At 48.7% G+C, this 24635-nt stretch overlaps 3 protein-coding genes across 3 annotated transcripts in view; 1 reads left to right on the plus strand and 2 right to left on the minus strand.

The window, feature by feature from the left end:
• Positions 1–431: 431 nt before the first annotated feature.
• Positions 432–11831, plus strand: NTAN1 (N-terminal asparagine amidase). The gene is made up of 9 exons (XM_011928743.1): positions 432–449; positions 607–672; positions 976–1084; positions 4326–4399; positions 7225–7278; positions 7773–7826; positions 9148–9245; positions 11021–11134; positions 11488–11831. Exons 3-9 carry the CDS (start codon positions 1041–1043, stop codon positions 11665–11667), a joined length of 618 nt encoding a protein of 205 aa, XP_011784133.1. The 5' UTR covers positions 432–449; positions 607–672; positions 976–1040; the 3' UTR covers positions 11668–11831.
• LOC105502331 (pyridoxal-dependent decarboxylase domain-containing protein 1-like) lies at positions 10963–20974 on the minus strand. Its single transcript, XM_011928742.1, is given in 10 exon segments — positions 10963–11188; positions 13378–13401; positions 13403–13614; positions 14082–14186; positions 15062–15158; positions 15237–15329; positions 16175–16296; positions 16592–16710; positions 17709–17880; positions 19541–20974. Coding segments are annotated over 10 exon segments (1062 nt in total). The 5' UTR covers positions 19599–20974; the 3' UTR covers positions 10963–11128.
• The window catches only part of LOC105502333 (pyridoxal-dependent decarboxylase domain-containing protein 1-like), a 41339-nt gene continuing 37271 nt past the window's right edge, over positions 20568–24635 (minus strand). The window contains 2 exon segments of the mRNA XM_011928745.1: positions 20568–20722; positions 22886–22949. Of these exon segments, the coding sequence (XP_011784135.1) occupies positions 20568–20722; positions 22886–22949 (219 nt within the window).

Consider the following 24635-nt stretch of genomic DNA (forward strand, 5'->3'; position numbering starts at 1 on the left):
TTAGTAAAGAACTGGGATAGCCGGGTGCGGTGGCTCACGCCTATAATCCCAGCACTTTGGGAGGCCAAGGCAGGAAGATTGCTTGAGCCCAGGAGTTCAAGACCAGCTTGGGCAACATAGCGAGGCCCTGTCTCTTTAAAAAAAAAAAAACAAAACTGTAAAAGGATTTTTGCATCTCATTTCATAGGTTACTATGACATCTGATTTTGTAGGTTAAGAAAACCCCTGCGCAGAACGTCATCGTTTTCTCTGCATTGTTCCGAATGACCGTGGCTGCTGCCTTTTTCTTTGAGCCTCTCTGTCCGCTAACACACTCCCGACACACTACCGTGCTGCCCACCAGAGCCCGCTTTGGCTCTCTCCACATCTTTAGTTTTTCCATCCTCACTAATTTACATCACTATTTTATTTTTTTTTAATTAAACAGGAAAGAGCCAGACTTCTCAGAGGTCAGTCTGTTCAACCAGTGGGACCCCAGGGCCTTCTGTATGTTCAGCAAAGAGAGCTTGCAGTGACCTCCCCAAAGGATGGTAGGTTAGGAAGCAGTGAATTGGGCGTTATCCCAAAAGGCTATTGGATATTTTATTTTATTTCTTTTTTAAACAGGCTCCATCTCCATTCTGGGTTCTGATGATGCCACTACTTGTCACATTGTGGTCCTGAGGCACACAGGTATGACGAGAGAGGTGAAGGAAACCATTACTTAACCTGACCCAACCTTTGGGACCATTGAAATTCTCGCGTTGAGTTTCCTGGTGTCTTGTTGGAAGCGGACTCCGCTTACCTTTTTTCTGGTCTGCATGGTGTCTCCCTGGTGTCCTGGTCAGATTGGGTTGGCTGGGCAGCACAGACCTTTCCGTTTTTCCCCTACAGGATATTCAAAGACGAGGCGGTCCAGAGGGACAGGCGGAGTCTCGGCCTGCGCACTGCGCTCGCATCAGGAATAACTTGAGTCCTTTCACCCTTGTTCTTCAGGTAATGGGGCCACCTGCTTGACACATTGTGACGGAACCGACACCAAAGCTGAGGTCCCCTTGATCATGAACTCCATAAAATCCTTTTCCGACCACGCTCAATGTGGAAGGTGAGATCCACGCTGCTCTCATAGGTGAATTGGGATCTTGGAACCGTCGCGTACAGGACGTGGCCGTGGAAGCTGTTAGGGGAACACAGGATGCCACCACTGCTGTGTCTGCCTCGTTCCCCTGGAACAGAACCTGGCATGACGTGGGCACTGCGTCAGCAGTGGTTGCGTGAATGAGTGGGTGCTGGGCACAGGCAAGGAGTCCGTGCCAGACTTGAGATGGAAGCCTTGACTTTGAACTTGATGTCCTCTTAGGAACGTCGCGTTTGCGATTTTCAGGTCGCTTTGCTCTCCTCTCTCCCGGGTGTGGTAGCTCTTCGTGCAGTCATTCCTCCCGCAGTTACTTGTTAAGTGCTTCCTCTCACCTACCCCTTGTAGTTTCTAGGGACACAGCAGTGAAGAGGAGACAGAAAGCCTGGCCCAAGGTGTTCGTATTCCAAAGCCGAGAGACTGTACACAAGAGAGGGTGTTGGGTGGTGAGGTGGTCTGTGGAGAAGACGAGGCCAGGAAGATGTGGGGACTGTCAGGGGGCGAGGCCTGTAGTTTTTTTTTCTTGTTCTCTTTCTGTTGTTGTTGAGATAGGGTCTTGCTGTGTTGCCCTGTCTGGAGCGCAGTTGTGTGATCTCAGCTCACTGCAGCCTTGACTTCGCAGACTCAGGTGATTCTCCCACCTCAGCCTCCCGAGTAGCTGGGACCACAGGTGTGCACCACCATTCCCGGCTAGTTTTTTGTATTTTTTTTTTTTTTTTTTTTTTTTTGTAGGGACAGGGTTTTGCCATGTTGCCCAGGCTGGTCTCAAACTCTTGGGCTCAAGTGATCCTCTCAGCTGAGGGGGCGGGGGTGCAGTTTTAAATTCTAGCAGATTGGTAGTTTCCCACGGATTGCTAGAGAAGCAGCAGCCTCCAGCCCGGCTGCCCCCGCAGCACCTATCCTCTCTCCCTGCAGTAGAGTGTCTGCTGCCTGCGTTTGACAGACAGGCAATGAGGCCCAACATGCTGGAGCACACAGGAGCTAAAGTGGAGGCTGATGACACAGGCCTGCTGTCAAGTCCACTGTTCACACACCTGTCCCCTCCCCTTCCTCTTTGTGTAGACCTGGCAGGCATTGTTCTCATTTTATTTGAAGTCTAAGGCAGCCATTGAGTGAAGGAAAGAGTTCTCTGGGAGAGTTTTGCTAGTCAATAGTGATCGATTCTAAATTCTACCTCTGTGGTCTGTGCCAAGGCTGGGCTGACTTCATGGGCATGTGACCCATGCAGACCCAAAATGGTATTTTCATTTGCCTATCACCTTGTCCCCGGCAGGGGGATATAATCAGTGTCATTATGTTGCCACACACTGTGCTCCATGGTTCTCAGAACATGCTTGTCAGCTCTTCCTGATCTGTTGTAGAACAACTGTGATCACTTAAGAGAGTCAGAGGCAAACCTCGTGGCCCAGTGGCGAGCAAAGCCATGGTGGGCACAGCTCTCCTTACTACTCGGAGTTTATGAGGAGGCCCCTTGAGGCTGTGCCCTATGCTGGGTACATCCAAGGTTCTGGTTCATCCCTTAGGAAGACTGTGTGTCTCAGAAGGCAGCGTGAAGTCTGGCAACACTTTGCCGAGCATGAATTCCCCCGGTTGACAGGCTCTGGAAAAGGGGGTAGTATATGAGTGTGGGAAACACTGGGTTCAACAAAGTTGGGTTTTTTCAATCGCAGGACTTCTCAGAGCTTCACTGTGCTAATGCGCAGTGTGACTCCTTAGGAGGGCTTCCAAGAGGCAGTTGCTCAGTTTTGTTTTGTTTTTTTTTTTTTTAATTTGTTTTAGAGTCAGAGTTTCACCCTGTCACCCAGGCTAGTCTCAAACTTCCGGGCTCAAGCAATCCTTCCACCTCTGCCTCCCGAGTAGCTGGGAATAGAGGTATGTGCCAGCATACCTGGCCCCAAACTTTTTTTTTTTTTTGAGACAGAGTCTGGCTCTGTCACCGATGCTGGCATGCAGTGGCACAATCTTGACCCACTGCAACCTCTGCCTCCTGGGTTCAAGTGATTGTCCTGCCTCAGCCTCCCGAGCAGCTGGGATTACAGACGCCCACCACCACGCCCAACTTCTTTCTTTCTTTATTTCCCTTGAGACAGAGTCTTGCTCGGTTGCCCAGAGCTGGAGTGCAGTGGTGCGATCTCGGCTTACTGCAATCTCCACCTCCCCGGTTCAAGCAGTTCTCCTGCCTCAGCCTCCCGAGTAGCTGGGATTACAGGTGCACTGCCATGCCCAGCTAATTTTATTTATTTATTTTTTTTCCCTTGACATGCAGTCTCACTGTGTAGCCCAAGCTGGAGTGCAGTGGCACGATCTTGACTCACTGTAACCTCTGCCGCCCGGGTTCAAGCAATTCTCCTGCCTCAGCCTCCCGAGTAGCTGGGATTACAGGTGCACTGCCATGCCCAGCTAATTTTATTTATTTATTTTTTTTCCCTTGACATGCAGTCTCACTGTGTAGCCCAAGCTGGAGTGCAGTGGCACGATCTTGACTCACTGTAACCTCTGCCGCCCGGGTTCAAGCAATTCTCCTGCCTCAGCCTCCCAAGTAGCTGGGACTACAGGTGCATGCCATAACGGCCAGCTGTTTTTTGTGGGTTTTTTTGTATTTTAATAGAGATGGAGTTTCTGTTCTATTTTGTATTTTAATAGAGATGGAGTTCTATTTTTTTTGTATTTTAATAGAGAGGGAGTTGCCCAGGCTGGTTGCAGACTCCTGAGCTCAAGCAATCCGCCCGCCTCAGCCTCCCAAAGTGCTGGGATTACAGGTGTGAGCCACTACGCCTGGCCTAATTTTTGTATTTTTAGTAGAGATGGGGTTTTACCATGTTGGCCAGGCTGGTCTTGAACTCCTGACCTCAAGTGATCCGCCCACCTCAGCCTCCCAAAGTGCTATGATTACAGGTGGGAGCCACTGCGCCCGTCCTGTGCCCGTACTCTTCTAAAGCAGAGCTCCCCACTGGTGCATAGAGGCGGCATCACGTTTGTGTTGAGATACAGATCCCGAGTCATCAGGGCCCCTGGGCAGGGTCCCCAGAAGCTTGCCATTGGCCTTGGCAGTGTGCTGCAGGTATTTTGTTTTGCCGTGGCACGAAGATGACCTGAAGCTCTGCTGCAGAGCAAGGGTTCACAGAAACTGAGAATGAAAGTTCAAAGTGAGACCAGGGCACACACCGGTGTCATCTTCTGGCCTCTGACCCCTGTCCCATCTCTTTGCCAGGCTGGAAGTGCACCTTGTTGGAGGCTTCAGTGACGACAGGCAGTTGTCACAAAAACTCACTCATCAACTTCTTAGTAAGTTCATTGTTTTTTCTTTCCCCCAAATTGGACACAAATATGTACCAGTATTTGCTTGGGTTAAAAATCCCAACTAGTACAAAACCTAAGAAGGGTACACCCACTTGGAGCAGCATAGAGAAACAGACTGCCCAGCTTGGAATTTCACAGAAAGACTGAATGCATGGAGCTCATGTGTAGGGTAGCAGGGCTGGAGACAAGATTTTCTACTAAAACAGCAGTGGACACATTCCAAAACAGTAAGTGCCCTCAATTGTGTGAAAACAGAGCCACCCTCCCTCCTGGCAAAAATGTCCATTTTCATCTGCAGAAAATCAGAACACTGATGATACCATTTTCTCCCTATTAGCAAATATGTTTTTTTCTTTTTCTTTCTTTTTTTTTTTTTTGAGACGGAGTCTTGCTCTGTTGACCAGACTGGAGTGCAGTAGCACAATCTCGGCTCACTGCAAGCTCTGCCTCCTGGGTTCAGGCAGTTCTCCTGCCTCACCCTCCCAAGTAGCTGGGATCACAGGCGTGAGCAACCACACCCACCTAATTTTGTATTTTTAGTAGAGATGGGGTTTCACCATGTTGGCCAGGCTGGTCGTGAACTCTTGACCTCGTGATCCACCTGCCTCGGCCTCCCAAAGTGCTGGGATTACAGGTGTGAGTCACTGTGCCTGGCCTAAATTAGCAAATATTTTCAAGAAAGAAAGAAACAAAGATGACATTGTTGTGTGTTGACTAACCACGAGGCTGTGAGGTAAGCTTACTCTTACGACGGTACAGCTTGTCCGCGAAGCAATTTTGCATCATGACTGAAGGCCTCACTCTGCCGCCCAGGCTGTAGTGCAGTGGCACCATCATGGCTTACTGCAGCCTCAACCTACTGAGCTCAAGTGATCCTCCCTCCTCAGCCTCCCAAGTAGCTGTGTCTAGGTGCATGCCACCATGCCCAGCTGATTCTTTTTTTTTTTGAGATGTAATCTCGCTCTGTCACGCAGGCTGGAGTGCAGTGGTGCGATCTTGGCTCACTGCAAGCTCCACCTTCCGGGTTCATGCCATTCTCCTGCCTCAGCCTTCCCAGTAGCTGGGACTACAGGCGCCCGCCACCATGCCCAGCTAATTTTTTGTATTTTTAGTAGAGACGAGGTTTCACCGTGTTAGCCAGGATGCTGACTTTTAAATTTTTTGTAGAGACAGGGTCTCGCCATGAGTTAACTCTTAAAAAAGGTTCATATTCGGCCGGGCACGGTGGCTCATGCCTGTAATCCCAGCACTTTGGGAGGCCGAGGAAGGTGGATAACCTAAGGTCAGGAGTTCAAGACCAGCCTGGGTAACATGGTGAAACCCTGTCTCTACTAAAAATACAAAAATTAGGCCGGGCGTGGTGGCTCTTGCCTGTAATCCCAGCACTTTAGGAGTTTCAAGGCAGGCCGATCACCTGAGGTCAGAAGTTCAAGACAAGCCTGACCAACATGGAGAAACCCCGTCTCTACTGAAAATACAAAATTAGCTGGGCATGGTGGCGCATACCTGTAATGCCAGCTACTTGGGAGGCTGAGGCAGGAGAATTGCTTGAACCTGGGAGGTGGAGGTTGTGGTGAGCTGAGATCATGCCATTGCACTCTAGCCTGGGCATCAAGAGTGAAATGGGCATAGTGGTGCATGCCTGTAATCCCAGCTACTCAGGAGGCTGAGGCAGAAGAATCGCTTGAACCTAGGAGATGGAGGTTGCGGTGAGCTGAGATCGCACCGCTGCACTCCAACCTGGGTGACAGAGCGAGACTCAGTCTCAAAAAAATAAATAAATAAATAAATAAAAGGTTCATATCCTTTGACCCAGTAATTCCCCTTGTGGAAATGCATGCTAAGAAAATAATCTGAAATGTGCATAGAGATTTGAGCCTGAAGATGAGCAGAACATTACTTATAACAGGAAATCTAATGTTACCAGAATAATAATTATGTAGTTGCTAAAAAATAACAGGTAAAGGTGAAAATTACATGGGAAAATACCTGTGCACAAGCAAATCAGGATATAAAATTGTCGGCTGGGCACAGTGACTCATTCCTGTAATCTCAGAACTTTGGGAGGCCAAGGCTGGTGGATCACTTGAAATCAGGAGTTCAAGACCAGCAGCCTGGCCAACATGGTGAAACCCCATCTCTACTACAAACACAAAAATTAGCAGGGTGTGGTGGCGCACACCTGTAATCCCAGCTACACGGGAGGCTGAGGCAGGAGAATCACTTGAACCCAGGAGGCAGAGATCGCTCTACTGTACTCTCCAGCCTGGGTGACAGATCCTAAAACTCCATCTTAAAAAAAAAAAAAAAGTAAAATTGTCTTTATGGTCAGCTCTGCTGAGCACAGAAAAATATGGAAGAAAATACACTTATTAACAGTGCTAGGATTATGGACATTAAAAACCGACTTCCATATGTTCTCCTGTATTTTTCAAATCTGTTACAGTGGCCAGGTTTTTGTTTTTACAATTCTGATAACAAGGAAAACAGTTTACTTAGGAGAAAAGTAAAAATCTTATGAATCCATGGGTCCCCACAAAACTCTCAGAATGAAGGGAAAAATGGGAAGGCTCAGCCCAGGCTCCTTTGGGCCTGAGGCTGAGAATGCGGGTCTTCTGGCGGTCAGGGTTCTGTGGTGTCAGCTCCCTAGAGTCTGGCCCCAGAGGCCAAGCTGTGGCTGCTTGGGCTTGGGCGTGGGGTGGAGCACACTCAGCTGGCTGCCATCCCTCCCTGTCCTTGGCTTGCTCAGCAGTTTGTTCTGGTAACTAGAGGAACTTTTCTGACATCCAGTCTTGAACTTCTCATCGTAGGTGAATTTGACAGGCAAGAAGATGACATTCACTTAGTGACACTGTGTGTGACAGGTAAGTTCTGCCATTTGTCCCAAAGTGAAAATGTGGGTCTCAGGACCGTTTTGCCCCCAGCCTTGCAGTGGGCCCAAGCCCTGGCACACACTGCTGTCACGGCTTGGCCAGCATCTGTTCTGGCTCTTCCTGTGGTGGGATGGCCTTTCCCTTTCCCTTGTCACCATCTGCCCAGCCTCAGTTTCAATGCGGCCCCCGCCCCCTCATCTCCCAGGAAGGAGGGCACTGGATCTCAGAGGAGCTACCGCCTGTGTGGCAGACAGGGTGCACGGAGCAGGTGGGGGGAGTGGGGACCAATTCTGCAGCTGCCAGTTTGTTCAGTATAAACCCCCCTGCCTTGGGACAGGGTAGGGAAACAGGGCCACAATCCCTTTCATTTTCTGGAATTTTCCTCCTTTCTGCATTGAGGAGCTCCTTGGCCTTCATTATACAAAGTAAAAACAATTGTTTGGTATTTCTTTAAAAAGTGTATCTTAAACATTTTTATTTTGTAGAATTAAATGACCGGGAAGAAAACGAAAACCACTTTCCAATAATATATGGCATTGGTAAGTAGTGTGCATCTTTTTTTATGGGTTGGAGGCTTGGTCACATGTACGGTTAAAGTCTAATTCAGCAAACTAATGACCCCACTGCTGTCAGGATGGGACAGCCTTGGGTTCAGATCCCAGCTCCTGCCAGCTCCTGCGAACATCTGCTGTGAGACCTTGGGCAAGTAGCTTAACTTCTCTAAGCTTTTTTTTTTTTTTTTTTTTTTGAGACGGAGTCTCCCTCTGTCGCCCAGGCTGGAGTGCAGTGGCCGGATCTCAGCTCACTGCAAGCTCCGCCTCCCAGGTTCACGCCATTCTCCTGCCTCAGCCTCCTGAGTAGCTGGGACTACAGGCGCCCGCCACCTCGCCCGGCTAGTTTTTTGTATTTTTTGGTAGAGACAGGGTTTCACCATGTTAGCCAGGATGGTCTCGATCTGCTGACCTCGTGATCCGCCCGTCTCGGCCTCCCAAAGTGCTGGGATTACAGGCTTGAGCCACCGCGCCCGGCCCACTTCTCTAAGCTTTACCTACAAAACTGAGGTAACATTCACTTTTTAAGACTTTGAAGCAGCAATGTGGTAGCAAATAGAAAGCACAGGCCCTGCCCACCCTTCCCAGGAGCTGGGAGGGCGCCTGGTTTTGTTTCCCTGTCTCCCCAGCACCCCAGGCCAGGCGCGCTTTTCTCCTGCCAGTGCTCTGGGGGAGGAAGGCAGGCACTGGAATCCTTCTATATATCAGGAACTGAGGAAGGTTTTGCTTGAGAACAGAAGTCCTCCAAAGTGTAAAACTCAGGCTAGAGAAAACCTAGAACCATCCTCCCTGCTTGACGGCCCTAGGACTCCTGAGGAAAAGGCGAGGAATCGGCTGTATTTCAGAGAGCTTCTGCTGTATCGGTGATACCTGATTGATTTAGCTGGGTAGTAGTTACACAGTGTTCACTGTTCTATTCTCTGTAATTTCTTGTATGTATAAAATACTAAATTGTGAAGATTCCAACAGAACGATCACAGTTCACCTACCTACCCCTGGCTGTGTACACCAGTAGGGTTGACCAGAGGTTTTGCTACATGTCCAACTGAAGGAATGGCTGCCTCCCATGTGGAAAGCAGCTCTTGGTTTAGAATAAAATCTCACCGAGTTCAGCTCGGGCCTCCCCGCACTTTTCTTGGGGTAAAGGTTGCATTTTCCCTCTCCAGGGAGGGGGAACTCCAGACACTTAGGAGCCATTCTGTTCACCTTCCTATCTTTCTCTTAGGAGTGGTGGTAGAAATGTTAAGACTGTGCAGACTTTTCGCCTTGGTCTTTCGTCAATTCAGACTCCTCCTGTTGTCCCTCACAGCTGTCAATATTAAGACCGCAGAGATTTACAGAGCCTCCTTTCAAGATCGGGGTCCAGAGGAGCAGCTGCGGGCCGCGCGGACTTTAGCAGGAGGACCAGTGAGTTTGAAATCATCTTTGTTAACGGGTAAAAAAAAAAAAAAAAAAGGCATCAAATATCAAGGCCTTAAGTTTTCTGGATCTTAGAAAAGTGTATGTTGTACGTCAGCTTGTTCACAGTTGTCAGCAGGGACCAGCACATACATACATACCTCCCCTCACTGTCTCAAAATAGTAATGAACATCTTGAGGTCATCAGCTCCAGTTCTCTGCCTAAAAGGTGTGGGAGGTATGTGTGAACCCAAGAATCTGAATTCAAAGAGAACAAACTTCTGTTACTTCGTAAGAGCCTTCCTATAAAGTTCCTACAAAGAGAGGAGACCTGGGACGCAGGAGTGGAGGTTTCTCCCCCTCTGCACTCGGGACTAGGCATTCTTTTGGACCGGGTCACCAAAGAGCAATTTGCTGAAACAATTTAATTAACCCAAAATAATGATCAAATTAAAGTCTGATTCCCTTAGCATACTTAATTAAATAACACTGTAATTTTAAAAGTTAGAAAACAGAAAACTCAAGGTCTATATGCCATTTGAGGAATGGGTGAAAGCTTTAAAAATGCTCAAAGTGTGAAAAAACAGAAATCATATTCAGGCCACCCCAAAGAAATCTTCTCATTTATGAAATGCTGATGTTTTCACAGGAAAATGTGTTTGGATTCAGAGCGATTTGTTTTGCCACCCCTTTTAACATTTTTAGGACTTCTCAAGGAGCGTAACAGGCCTAGTTTAGTTTGATATTCAGAACATATTTCAGTCTCAGTTACCAAAGTGAATATATTGCTGGGTAAGCTGAGGCTGCCATTGGCAAATTTGGGAATTCAAGGAATGGATCATTTGGCAAATTAGCTTCTTTCTTTTGATGGGGTAAAGGTTGCATTTTCCCTCTCCAGGGAGGGGGAACTCCAGACGCTTAGGAGCCATTCTGTTTACCTTCCTCCTATCTTTCTCTTAGGAGTGGTGATAGAAATGTTAAGACAGGCCAGGCGCGGTGGCTCAAGCCTGTAATCCCAGCACTTTGGGAGGCCGAGACGGGTGGATCACGAGGTCAGGAGATCGAGACCATCCTGATCTACACGGTGAAACCCCGTCTCTACTAAAAAATACAAAAAACTAGCCGGGCGAGATGGCGGGCGCCTGTAGTCGCAGCTTCTCGGGAGGCTGAGGCAGGAGAATGGCGTAAACCCGGGAAGCAGAGCTTACAGTGAGCCGAGATCGCGCCACTGCACTCCAGCCTGGGCGACAGAGCTAGACTCCGTCTCAAAAAAAAAAAAAAAAAAAAAAAAAAAAGAAATGTTAAGACTGTGCAGACTTTTCGCCTTGGTCTTTTGTCAGTTCAGAAACAGGGCGGCAGGCGCTGTATGCTTTTAAATTGCAAGGTGATCAGTTGTTGGGGGTACAAATAATGAGGCAATGAGGAACACAGACTTCAGTTAGACGCACCTGGGTTTGAGGCCCAGCGCTGAGGCTTACTGGACACGTGACCTGGGAAATGGGCCCCGTTTCTCTGAGCCTCAAGTTTTCACCCCAAATGGGAAAAATACCCTTGTCCTGTGGGACTGCTGTTGGCGCTCAGCAGTCGTGTGTATGCCCCACAGCGTGCAGCAGCAGACACACGGGCCATGTTCAGTAGCTGGCAGCTTTTGTTATTTCAGACAGGCTTTAAGAAGCTTATGCAGAGAAATGCATGAAAGGACTACATTGGAGCTTACGTTACTGGGAGGGTTTGAAAAGTGGGTGACATTCCTCAAATTCTATCCTTGACACGTTCTTTTTTAGATGATTAACATTTACGACGCAGAGACAGAACAACTTCGTATAGGACCGTACTCCTGGACGCCATTTCCACATGTGGATTTCTGGTTGCAGCAAGATGACAAGCAAATACTAGAGGTGAGAGTTTACAGGCTGGGTAAGTCTTAAATCTCTGGACCCTGGTTTCCCCATCTGTAAGGAAAAAAAAGGGTTTAGACCAGGTCATAGCTGCTTTCCCTTTTACTTTTTGGATGCCATTGACAGACCCCATTTAACTTGTGTATCAACTGGGGCTATGTCGAGTCCTGGATGGAAATTTGTGTGGGTAAAGCAGTAAGCATTCAACTTTTTTCTTATTAATCCAGGCCACCTCATTTCTTACGTATTTTACTATATATACTTGTGTCCAAGAACAAAGATACTTTGACATCTTTATCAAAGCAGGGGACAGCAAGGTGACTTCTCTCATGCCCACCATCTTGTGTTTTCAGAATCTTTCTACTTCGCCTCTGGCTGAGCCGCCTCACTTTGTTGAACATATTAGATCTACCTTGATGTTTTTAAAAAAATACCCATCTCCCACTAACACACTGTTTCCTGGAAATAAAGCCCTACTCTACAAAAAAAATGAAGATGGCTTGTGGGAAAAGATCTCTTCTCCAGGAAGCTAAAAAACAGGAATTACCAAAGAAAGCACCTTTTTGGCCTGACAGAGACTATTGGTGGGGCTGGCACGAATCCAGATTGGGAAGCTACATCCGTTGCGTCGTAGGCCTCCTGAGCCCTCCTGTCTTTCAAATGATTTTCAAAATAAAACCTTATTTTGGCAAAGGCATTTGTTGAGACTTTTTGGTTTACTAAAAAGTTGATGTCCAGCTTTTTTTTGGTCAGTAACAAGGGGCAGAGGAGACCCTACCTCCCACTGGTCTATCGGTAAGTAAGTCTTTTGTAATAACATTTATAAACTGAATTCACTGTTAACAATTTCAAGAACGTTTATTGAAACCAACATTCAGATGTTTCAGCAAAACCGGTTTTAACAATTCCAAATATATATAAAAACATGTAATTTTGTTAAAGGTGATAATTTACCCCTCCCCCATTGTATCTGCTATAATTCATTGCACCAAATAGGGAAGACTTTAATCATCTGCACCAAAAAAAAAACCCACAAAAAACCCTGCATTTATAACAAGTGCCAAATGTCAAAAATCCCATCAAATCAGAGTATAATTATAGGCTTAATATGGTATAACTAAGGCTTCCAATACTACAGTTCAGAAACCCAGTGTGAATTCCCCATTTTCAGGTCTCCCAAAAGTTTGACTCTGCTGGACTAAGAAGGCACAGGGGCCACGACTTACTACGAAGTGACGCAGTACTTCGGAACAGTAGGAACAGGCAGTGTGAGCGAGCGTCTACTGACTTAAGCAGGGAGCCTGGCTGGATCAGCATGAGAGTGCTCTGCTGGTTCGTGTTTCTGAGTTGGGCCCAGGTGAGCTGCCAGGGCAGTAGAAGCTGCAGAAGCTTCAGTGGGAGACAAGTCAAAGGGGTACTTGCTTTCAGATTTTAACCCAGGTGGGTGCTATGCAGCACACGGAAGAGCAGGCTCTTAAGGGTAGCATCTATTGGGTTTTCAAAACAGAAATGAGCACAGTCTGTACTTATGTGCCAATTTAAAAGCTTTACCAGTATTTAAAAATATATGGTCAGGAGGAGACTTTACATAGTTTCTCTTTACAAACAGTATATAAAGGGAGAAGCGGGCTTGTGGCAGAAGACAAGGCTGGATAGCAGCCTTGCCACAGCTCAAGTGGACACAGTCCTTACTAAGTCTCCAGGAAGAGCAGTAGCTGGGGAGGGTTTCTGATGCTCTTATTTACAATCCCACAAACACTGCTTTCCTTGAAGCCTAGCAGTCCCGTTGTATATTCAACTTGATCATACTGAAGACCGACTAACACCGACAGCAAAGGAAACGGCCAGTCTCACCTCTGAAGTGTCGCAGAGAACCTGGAGAATGCTAATGAAAAGCTGTTTTACCAAAAAGTTGCCACGTGCAACCTCAGAGCAAGGGTCCAAGTAGTAGACACTTGGAAGTGTTTTTTGTGAAAAAAAAAGCGTTTATGGTAACTTAGGAAAAAGTTCCTGGTTGGTTCTACATTTACATGAAGTTAGACAAAGCTGACTGCCCTCCTAGAAAGCCTACCTTTCAGGCACATAATTGTGCCAAAATCCCAGTGAAGCACAAACAACAGTAATTTATATTAGTATGTGGCACAGTTCACATTTCCAATAGAACTTCATCTTCCCTGAAACAATACTCAGTACAGTCTCAAACCACACAGTGAGTCTTATCTTAAGCTCTCCGCTCCTTCTACCTGTGGGTGGTCATCTTCTGGGTGGGTGTGGGGCCCCTTTCTGGAAGGCCTCGGTCTGGTCAGCGTGCTGAGGGCTGGGAGCCCCTGGGTGTCCCTCAGTGCTGCTGGCCTCAAGGGTGATCTGCTCCGGCCCACCGGACAGGCACTCCACCTTTTCTAAGTCTTCAATGTGGCTGACTGAGCTGGTCTCACTCAAAGCATCTGAACCTCGCAGGGACCTCTTAAAAGGCTTCTGGCCTACAGAAAGGGCAGACAGACCGTGCCGAGGCTCAGTGAGGAGACTTCCGCAACACAGGCTGGCTGTGCAACAGATAATTGCTTTACTTCTGGACACGGCTTCAGCAGAAATCGTAACTACCGGCTCTGAGGTGTTGTAGGAGATGAGAAAACTGAGAGCTGCTAGGGTGACACCAACATGCTCCCCAGGCCAGGGAACTCTTAAGGTCATCTTCATTAGGAAACACGCAGGAGGGTAAACACTACAGTGACAATGTCATCTTTCATTGTTGGGGGGAAGTTGGGGAAGAAGACCCCAACTTCCCCTTAGCATGCTACCGAGGGATTTCTTCAAGGCTGAATTCCACAGCCACCAAAATGGTTAAAGAGATGGCGGTAGTTGGTCTTAAATGAAGAGAAATAGACCTCGAGTTCAAGAACCCAGAAAACAAAGGAATACCTGAACTCAGCGTGGGGGGGTCACTTACCTGGAAGCCTCTGCTTGGTGCGGCTGCCCGAGGGCGTGGGAGGCGGCGTGACTCCTGCACCTTGTGCTTTGTAGACATATATGGGTTCCGTGGACTCCAGAGAGCCTGCGGGAGAGGAAACTACAGGCACAGGCTGCCCTGGAAGACACCACCTGCCTTCACATAGCCTTGCTCCCCAATAACCTCTTTCCAGCCATTGAGCCTGCCACAGACTGGTGGAGACAAGAGCACTTATGAATGTGCTGAGCTAGAGAGAGCCGCCTCACAGGGCCAGCACTGCCAGCACTCACCAGCAGTGCCGCATGAGCGCACCCAGGGAGCCAGGCCCAACAGGGAAATGTACTGTAGCCACAAGAAGTGGGTGCCTCTGCTGAAGGCTAAGGCTTGGGAGATTAGAAATCAGATTATCTTTTGCTTTCATGACAATGGAGTCATGGTTTCCTGGGGAAGAATGAAGGAAGGGGCTCGAGTGTAGGAAATTATTTCCTCAGTAGAACAGGAAAGGAGTCACACACTGTTAACACCCTCCCCACATTCCAGTGGCTGGAACGCTTGCTGGCTGCCTGGTTCAGAATAAACCGTGCCAGCGCTCCATGCTTCAGTCTGCATTGCCGCTTGCAAAAGCCGTCCTCTGCTGGCGCAGAACACACGTGAAGACAAGAAGTATTAACCCTGAATCAAAATGCCCAAGACACAGCACCCTGAGAGTCTGCACGGCTGAGTAGGCGCGTCCCGATGGCCTCGCGGTGGCAACAGTTGCAGAGAGTGGGTGGCTGCTTCCCTGCTGTTTCAGCCGCCAGGGTGTGGGGGAGGAGGACAGGGCACACCAGACCTTGTCTCCTCGGATGCCTAGCCCACACCCAGTGATGAAGAATGGGAACCAGGCCGGGCTTCTCAGTGCGAAGAGTGTTGGGACCCAAGGGCATCTGGTGAAACCTCCCAAGGTCAATGAGACCTGGGAGGAGGCTACGCCATCCTACCTGCTGTCAAGTTAAAAGTTCTTCCCTTCTGTAAAGCCTGGACCGGAGAAAACCAATTCAGCACAGAGCCCACTACAGGGATCTGCCGCAACACCCCCTGCAAGACAGGACCAGTGCTCAGGGCCACCTGGCCTCACGGCGGCGCCCCCAGCCTGCTGCCCGTCGGGGGCCTCACCTCTTCCAGAAGCCGTTCTTCATTTGCCTTCTGCAGCTCGACCTGAGCTTCCTGAATGCCTTTCCGAACCACCTCTGTCATGTTTTCCAGAAGCTGCGGTTAAGACCAAGAAAGGCATTACTTGTTTAAGCTTCTTGCCTGGGACCCAGAAGAGCTAGTAACATGGCACTGAGGGAATATTTCAAAAGCAGGTCAATGAAATCCTGCATTGAAATGCCGGTGTAAAAAGAAAACAGAAAAAGACAAGCGGATAAAATGCTCATAGAGGCCTAGGCAGGCACACCTTGGTGGCCAGCCTCATTTGGTAGGTATTCTTGAAAACAGAGAAGTCATGAAGTCAGGCTCAGGAAGGAATGAAGCTGGCTCCTCGGCCGCATGTCTCTCTCCTTTTACAGCAGTCTTACCTTGGTCCCTCTTCTCTCCTTTTGGGTGATTTTAGGGAAGTAATGATCTGTTTGGAGGATACCTCATCAGCCTTCTAGCCTGGTCCTCCACACTAAGGGACCCACAGCAGTAGGTCTATTCCTGGTGGGAAATGCTGTAGGGAAGGGGTATGGGGGGAACCACACATAAAGAAGCCCCTGTTTCATTCACCCTCAGGACACAGCTCCAGAGCGGAAGTCCTCCCTGACCTTGGTGGCAGGGGTCAATGTGTCTGCCTGTGTGTCCAGCTACCCGTCCTCTCCTCCAACGCGGGGTTACTACACAGCGTGGCTATGTGGCTCTTTCCCCCTGAGCTTGTGAGATCACTGGGGCATGGGCTGTCAAAGCCACTTGGCATCCCTGACACCTGGCACAAGGCCCAGCTTAAAGAAAACATTGACAGACTTTAAGAGAGAATGAACAGACATCCCAAGGGCAGCTCCTTTCCTCGTGACCCCCGCTGTTTGGTGGGACAAAACTCGGAAAAGGAATGAACACTGATGGGTGCTACAGACCCTGGAGTTCTCCTCTATCTCCCGGGCTGTGGCCGCAATGGTCTCCACGAGCTCAGCCACATCCATGTCCTCGCTCGCCATGCCGACATAAAGGCAGCTCTTCATGCTCTTATACTCAGGACCTGCAAAGGAAATGAGACAAACTTGGGTTCCCAAGTCCTCTGTCATGGGTGAGACGTGGACCTGCTCTCCTGTCCAGTAGCCTGACCACACACAAAGGGGTCTCCTCCATGGAGATTCTAAGGACAGAGAGAAAGGCCTGGGAAGGCTGCAGAAGGGGAGGGAGGTCTCAGAACCCCACCTTCGCCCAGAACTCAGCCAGAGAGATGCTAACCCTCCAAGAGATAAGCCGTCTTCTTTAAAGCCTGTTAGCAAATGTCCTTCCAAACCTCACAGCTGACTTATAAAAGTAATTACCTATTTTAAATGTTAGGTCAGATTCCAGTTCATTTAACTTTTTCAGGAGTCCAGCGTGGATTTTTTCCCCTTCGGGATCTGATTTCAAACTGCTCTTATCATCATTAGCATGTTCATACCTAAAATAACATCAAACAACAGCATTTCAGCCTGAAAGATCAAATGTCTCTTCTGATACAGGATTAGAGGTGGAGTAGAAACCTCTAGATATTAGCAGGACAATGGAGTGGAACCAATGGGCAAAAGAACTACTGCGAGTGTCTCCAGACCACAAAGTTTCAGGAAGGCCACAGGTGTAGAGATTGCCAGGAGTAAAAAAGTCACAGGAAAGCCTTTTTTTTTTTTCCTCTTTTGAGGCAGGGTCTCACTCAGTGGCCCAGGCTAGAGTGCAGTGGCATGATCTTGGCTCACTGCAACCTCCACTTCCTGGGCTCAGTTGATCCTCCCATCTAAGCTTCCCGAGTAGCTGGGACTACAGGTGTGCACCACCACCCCTGGCTAACTTTTGTAATTTTGTAGAGATGGGGTTTCGCCATGTTGTCCAGGCTGGTCTCAAGCTCCTGACCTCAAGTGATCTATCCTCCTGTCGGCCTCCCAAAGTGCTGGGATTACAGGCAGGAGCCACCATGCCCGGCCGAAAGCCTAAGTCTTTAGTGCCATGCAAGCTCTGGAAGTCTCATGTGCAATACAAAAAGAGGTTTGCCTCACCTCTGAAGGCGAGAGAAAGCAGCCACAGGATTGCACCCACTGAACGAGAAAGGACAGGGGAGTTCTCTCTCCCCAAGAGCTGGGTTCTTTACTGATTTGCAGTTCTCTATATGCCCTGGATAGTAACCGTTGTCAGTGATATATACCTGTCGGCATCTTCTCCTAGGTAGCTGAGAGTCGGCATACACAGGCAGGACATTCAGCAACTCCCCTCCCCGAGTGCCATGGTGGGCCGAACTGCCTGCTTGCACTGTGCTTTTGTAAATGCCCAGAAAACTGAGTTGCATTTTTGTTAAGTATATTGTGACTACACAGTCATCTTGGATTTCTAAGGTGGTTCGCAAAATGACCCACCCATGTTCTTCATATAGAAAAGTCTCTAACATCAAGTGGCAGGCCAAGACTTTACCTGACAACCCCTATTCCAGGCCAGTTAGGGTCATCAACATATAGGAGACCTGCCGTTGCTTCCACTTCCTGCTTGAACTCTTCACGCAACTGGAGCGTAGAGCTCAGCACTGGCAGTTTGCTTTCTATGCAGGCTACGAGCTGATCCACATCCTCTCCCCGAGTTCCTAAAACTGAAGATGTTCACAAAATGTCAGAGAAATGCTCACGAGATGGCCAATGACAAGAGGGCAGGGCTCCCTCTTCCACTACTGGGAAGGTCAAAAGCTCGAGGTACTCCAGTTACCTGGAACCATGGAGATTAAAAAAAAAAAGGCACTCAACCCAGACATGGAAGAATTAGGGTTAGAAACGACACAGCTGGCTGTAGCAGGTGTGGAGTGTTTCCCTCACAGATGTGGCCCACAATGACATACTCCAGTGTTAGAAATCACTCTTCCCACAGCAAGCCTACTTCAGGCAGGCTGGAGACATCACACCACAGGTTCAGCACAAAAAGCCAGCCACAGATTCTATACATTCCTACGACTGAGAGAAAGGAAAGTACTGTGGTAGGCTGGTGTCCCCACACAGGAACGGCAGGGAGATGGTGACAGTGCCGGGCCTCAGGGCTCACTGGCTTACTTTTGCAGTGTTAGAGACTAAGCCTCTAGAGCTGTGGCCAGGCAATCCTTATAGTGGCCAGTGCTTTGGGAAGCTGAGGCAGGAGGATCACTTAAGGCCAGGAGTTCAAGAGCAGCCTGGGTGACATAGTGAGACCACATCTCTATGAAAAATTAAAAAAAAAAAAAAAAATAGATGTGGTGGTGCTCGCCTGTAGTCCCAGCTCCTTGGGAGGCTGAGGCAGGGGACTGCTTGAGCCCAGGAGGTCGAGGTTGCAGTGAGCTATAGTCAAGACACTGCATTCCAGCCTGGGTGACAAATGAGACCTTGTTTCTAAAAAAAATAATAAAAACCAAAGCACAGATCCACAGGCTCCACTCTAGACTCTCTGGAGGTGGGCAACCACTGGTTGTGTGTAAAGCTCCCGGGTGACTGTCACGCGCAGTGGGGAGTGAGAACCCTTGCAGTGGGAAACCGAAGATCACAAGACATCAAAATACAGGAATTCCGGCCTGGCCGACATGGCAAAACCCCGTTTCTACAAAAAATGCAAAACCTAGTCCAGTGTGGTGGCTCATGCCTGTGGTCCCAACTCCTCGGGGGCTGAGGTGGGAAGATCATTTGAGCCCAGGAGGTCAAGGCTGCAGTGAGCCATGATCGCACCACTGCACTCCAGCCTGGGTGACGGAGCAAGACCCTGACTCAACAGCAACAAAAAAGGAATTCAGGTGGTGACATTTTTTTTGAGACGGAGTCTCCTCTGTCGCCCAGGCTGAAGTGTAGTGGTGTAATCTCAGCTCACTGCAACCTCTGCTTCCTGGGTTCAAGTGATTCTCCTGCCTCAGCCTCCCAAGTAGCTGGGATTATAGGCATGGACCACCAGGCCTGGCTAAATTTTTGTCTTTTTAGTAGAGACAGGGTTTCACCATGTTGGCCAGGCTGGTCTCGAACTCCTGATCTCAGATGATCCGCCTGCCTTGGCCTCCCAAAAGTGCTGGGATTACAGGCGTGAGCCACCAAGCCCAGCCAATTCAGGTGACTTCTGAATTCTCATTCTGATTCTGATAAGTTACATGGGAATGCTAATCTACCTAAATTTAGCCCAAAAGAAAAGGAAATGCCCCTCCAAAAAGAGATGCTAATGACTCCAGGAAGACGGAGTATCATAAGCGCAAGCCAGTCCACCCAGCAGCCCCAGAACAAGAGCAAGGGATGTCTGAGCCTGGTTACCTGCTGCCGTCATCAAAGGGCTGAACCGCACACACGTGCCCTCGGCTTCCAGATCCATGACTGTGAGGCCACTCGCAGGCACCAGCTGCTTCAGCTGTTCTCCCAGCTGTGAGGAGGACAAAATGAACACCCTCCTGTAACGATGGACTCAGAAGTCTTCAGGACCCACCCTCATCCCCTCGGCCCCAGACCAAAGAGGCTCCCGGAGAACTGGTTCCTTCTCATCGTTTGACTGTCTCTGAATACTTAGAGCAGCTTTTTAAAAACAGTAAATTTTATGTTTTTTTCTTACTAATACAAGTTCATCGTAGAAAAATTTAGGAAATACAGGTAAAAAAAAAAAAAATAACAATGACCCACAACACATTACTAAGCAACACCCACTGCTGACATGTGGTCTACACCCAGTGTCACTTCTCTGAGTGGCAGGTGGGGTGTTGTAGTTGTTGCCATAAAACAGGCTACTCGACACTGCTTAGTAACCTGCACTGATTCATTTCGTTTATGGTGACCAGTTCCCTTCTGCTTGAGACATTCAGCTCTATGGTCTCACAGCTGTGCTGAGCCCCAGCATGGGTGTACCAGGACTTATCCGCCAACCCTGCTAGGCTGGGCGTGTCCAGCACTGGCTAGGACCGCTGCTGATGCCATCCCACACTGTTCACAACACGCTTCAGACTCAAATCCTAGAGTTACCATTCAGTGCCCAAAAAGCTACCAAAGCGCAGGCCTGGCTCCACACTGCCAGCTGCAGATGCTCGGCAGACTCTGCCTGGGGCTCCCGGCTGTGTTGCCCGGGCTCACCAGAACCCACCGCAGCTGCCCTGCAGCCCACATTTTGCCTGTTATCTCACAGCCTTATACGGCAGCAAGGAAGGTGAGGGAGCAATGCCGGAAGGACTTGCCAGAGGTGACCCAGCTCGTGAGGCGGTAACAGAACGGGGAACAGAACCCCAGAGCAGGCCCAGCACTGGCAGGGTGGCTCCTCCTGTGGGCCTCAGTTCCCATACAGGAGCGTGCGTCACCCTCACCAGCAGGTGGGACGGTGATGGGCCGGGACCTGAAAGGAAAGGCAGGCAGCTGCCATTCTCACCCAGCGATTCAGCGCGTCACACGAGTGCCTCTCCCGGCCAACTGCCGAAGGTGTCATGGTGGGCACTGGGACAGCTTTAAACACCGGATCTGACACCAAACACAGAAAGGGAGTCACTCCCAGAAACAGCTGACCAAAAACAACACCCTCCCAACCCCACTTCATTCCCATCCCAACACTAGCCCGAGGGCACTGACTCCTATTACTGAATTCTCATGTATTATCTGACAGAAGGGCTACGTTTCTTTTTCCTCATGATCTATGTGACACGTGAATACATTCACAGAAAACAATTCTTCGTTTCATTTTTGAAAAGGTTTGCTTTCAAGGGATTTCAAGAGGAAACAGCAACTGTTGTAAGTTAGTAACCAGTCTCCCAAGCACCGTGTGAGGTCTGTGAGCGCCACGATCATCCAACTAGGCCTCACAGTGGGTGCCAACCCATGCCAGGCACAGAGTCCGACACTGGAGACAGAAGGCAGGTAAAGTTTCTGTCATCTTGGAGCTTACATTTTAGTTGAGCAAACAGACCATAAAGAAAGAAGCATCACTCCATGTGGTTGTTAGTGTCATGAGAGAAGCTGGGGGCTCTGATAGAAAATGATGGAGTCCCTCAGGCAGGATAGGCAGGGAAGGCTCTCTGAGGAGGTGGATACTTAGTAGAGACTGAAACGGTGAGGAGGAGCTAGCACCAAAGAGAGAAATGTGTGTGAGGAAGAGGGAACACCGAGTGTTACGCTCTTGCAGTAGGAAAGGGCAGAGTGTTCCTGCAGCGCGGAAAAGACCGGTCTGACTGAGGCACAATGAACGAGAGGGAGAGTAGAAGAGGGGAAGGCAAAGGGGAAGTCGGGGCAGAGTGTGCAGGCCTCATGGGGCGTGGGAGAGCCTGACCTTTGTTCCACTGAAACGGTAAGATACCCTTGGGCTCTGGGCAGGGAAGTGACACTGATACAGGAGTGCTGGGAAGGGAAGAGCGTGGTCCCTTTAAATGACACAGAAGCAGGGAAGAGAAGTGCTGGGGAGAGAAAGGCGGGTCCCTGGCGAGGCTCCACCCCACGGACCTAGGTGAGGACAGGCACTCCTGCCTTCCCCCACATGTTGCATTTCCCAAGAGCACCCTGGTCTCCCACACCACCATCCTGGGCCTATAAAAACCTGAGACCCTAGCGGGCAGACCAAAGTGGCCGGATGGCAAGAGGAACACATTGGTGGAAAAAAGACACAAGGGGCTGGTCATCGAGAGCAGGCCGGCAGAAGAGCACCCGGACCGGCAAGCCAGCAGGCCATCGGCCAGCAGGATGAGGCGGAGTTTGGCCAGGGCCGCTGACCGGCCCAACTCCAAGGGAAAACTATCTCCCTTCTGGCTCCCCCATTGGCAGAGAGCTACTTCCACTCAATAAACCTTGCACTCATTCTCCAAGCCCACGTGTGATCCCATTCTTCCAGTACACCAAGGCAAGAACCTGGGATACATCAATCCCTCTGTCCTTGTGATAAGGAAGGGGGTCTAACTGAGCTAAAACAAGCTACCTACAGATGACTAAATTAAAAGCACACTGTAACACATGCCCACTGGGGCCTTAGGAGCTATAAAACATTCACCCCTAGATGCTGCCATGGGGTTGGAGCCCCACCGCCCGCCTGTCTGTATGCTCTCCTAGAGGTTTGAGCAGCAGCGGGGCATTGAAGAAGGGAGCCACACCCCCATCACGTACCCTGTGAGGGGGACAAGGGAAGCTTTCCAGTTTCAACACCATGTGACTTCCACTTATAACCCTCACTCTGCCAGGTGGAGAATGGTCTGGAATGGGCTGTGTAGAATGTATGAAAGTCAGAGATCAGTTGAGAGGGGACAATGGCCATCCAGGTAAAAAAATAATGGTGCCCTGGACTAGACTGGTGGCACTTGGGACATTCTTTAAAGATACAGATTCCTGGGTACAACCTACTGACTCAAAATATGTGGGAAGTAAGGCCCACAAATCTTTATGTTCAAGCAACTCTTTCTCAGCCATTCCAGCACTGGTCCAGCGAATGGCATTTGGGAACCCCTGGTTTAATCACCGCAAACTATCAGCAAAATACTAAGGCATTTCGGACTGAAGTTTTCATGAACATTATTACATTTTTCTGAAATGCTGACTGAAGATTTTTCGCAATAAAAATATTTTGAACTATTTAACTTGAAATGGTATTAAATTCAAAGCCTTTAACACAGATATGAAAATAACCCTCTTTTAAAATTCACTGACCTGAGTCTGGTAATTCCTGGAAAAATCTGAACACCACCACTGGGGAGCTGAGCTCATCTTCCACCTGGAAGAACGGAAGTCTCATATCATCAAGTAACATTAAACTCCAGACACCTTCAAAATGAAATGCTGAGTTCAAAAACTCGCTTAGAGATGCTCTATTTGTAAATAAACACACTAAAAAGTTCAGAGATTAATTTCAGTTGCTAGAAAAACAAAAAACAAATGTTTAGTAAAATTTTGAAAAATAACTCTGAGCCAGCCCCTGAAAGCACACTGTGAATTATAAGATAGCCGACACTGGTACACTGACATTAAAGCACGCGGAAATTTTAATAAGGGATAAACATAGGCCTAACATTAAAGATTCAAATCAGTAAGAAGCAGTGAAATTAGACTCAGTCCTGAGAGAGCCCATGCTTTCAAGAATCCCAGAAATTATGCAAGATTTATTGAAACTTAAACTTTTTTTTAGAGATGGGGTCTTGCTATGTTGTCCAGGCTGGTCTTGAACTCTTGGCCTCAATTAATCCTCCTACTTTGGCTTTCCAAGTGTCGGGATTACAGGCGTGAGACCCTGTGCCTGGCCAACTATAAGTTTTTATACTCCCAGGAAAAAAGAGGGGGAAACAAGTACTTTCTTCCCCTTTGTAAAACTTTTGGAACAAGATGCAAGTCCTGCTGGAGATGTAGACAAGCACAGCTGAGAACTGGATCTGTGTATTTTCTAATATATTTACTTATTATTAAAGACAGGCCACAGACGACTAACTTCGTTAGTGGGTTTCCTAACAGTTGAAAACATCCACTGCATTATGTATTATGATAATCCAGCAGCGAGTTCCTGTTCTGCATCAAACAGTATACCCTGACCTGGTCAAGCCATGGGGTCAGGGTACCGTAAGCAGCCATGTCCTTGGCAGGCTCTGTGGTACTGCAGGGGCGTGTGGGCGGTCCTGGGGGAGAAGATCTCTAAGCATCCAACAATCCCAGAACTATAGCTCTAGCCATAAAACTTCTGTTCCAAGGCTCTTTGAGTGTGATGACTCACTGGTAGGGCCTCAACAGGAAATGCTAACTTGGAAAGGCAAGAAGCAGCGGCCCAAGATCTTTTCTACTAACTTTTCAAAGGACCGTGTGGACAGGATTCAGATCAAGCAGGATGTGAATTCAAATCTGCCAGTTATTTACGGGGCCAGTCCTGTGCTAAGGGCCTTCACATCCATCATCTTTCACTCTCACAGACAAATAAAACGTGATACTTTTAAAGGTACGGCGGCGGCGGGGCGGGGGGGGGGTGCTTCATATTTAAATAGGGGGGCAAGTTCAATAAGCAAGTAAGAACAAAAAGGCAACAAAATAATCCACCCATTCTCCCATCCTCAGCTAGGAGATGGCAGAGTGAGGTGAGTGCCAAGACTTCTATGAATATTATGATCATCTTTTCTTTCTTTGAACTCAGTGGTCTCAAATGTCAATGTGTGTAAGAAATACTGTACAGGGTTAGAGACACTCCTGGTTCTAGCAACGTGATAGACTGAGTGGATACTGAAGTTGTCAATTCTGAATATCTGAAATACTGGATTAAATATAACCAAGAACCAAAAAAAGGTTAAACCATGGCTGGGCTCACACACACAAAAAGGTGAATCCGCAAAGAGGAAACAGAAAGACGACTGTCAGCTGAGTGGCAGGGGATGGGGGCATGTCTGGGGCCTGGCACTGGGCTTTCAGGGCTAGGGTCTTGGGT

The sequence above is a fragment of the Colobus angolensis genome, unplaced genomic scaffold, assembly GCF_000951035.1.
Source record: "Colobus angolensis palliatus isolate OR3802 unplaced genomic scaffold, Cang.pa_1.0 Scaffold792, whole genome shotgun sequence".
NCBI classification, from domain to species: Eukaryota; Metazoa; Chordata; class Mammalia; order Primates; family Cercopithecidae; genus Colobus; species Colobus angolensis.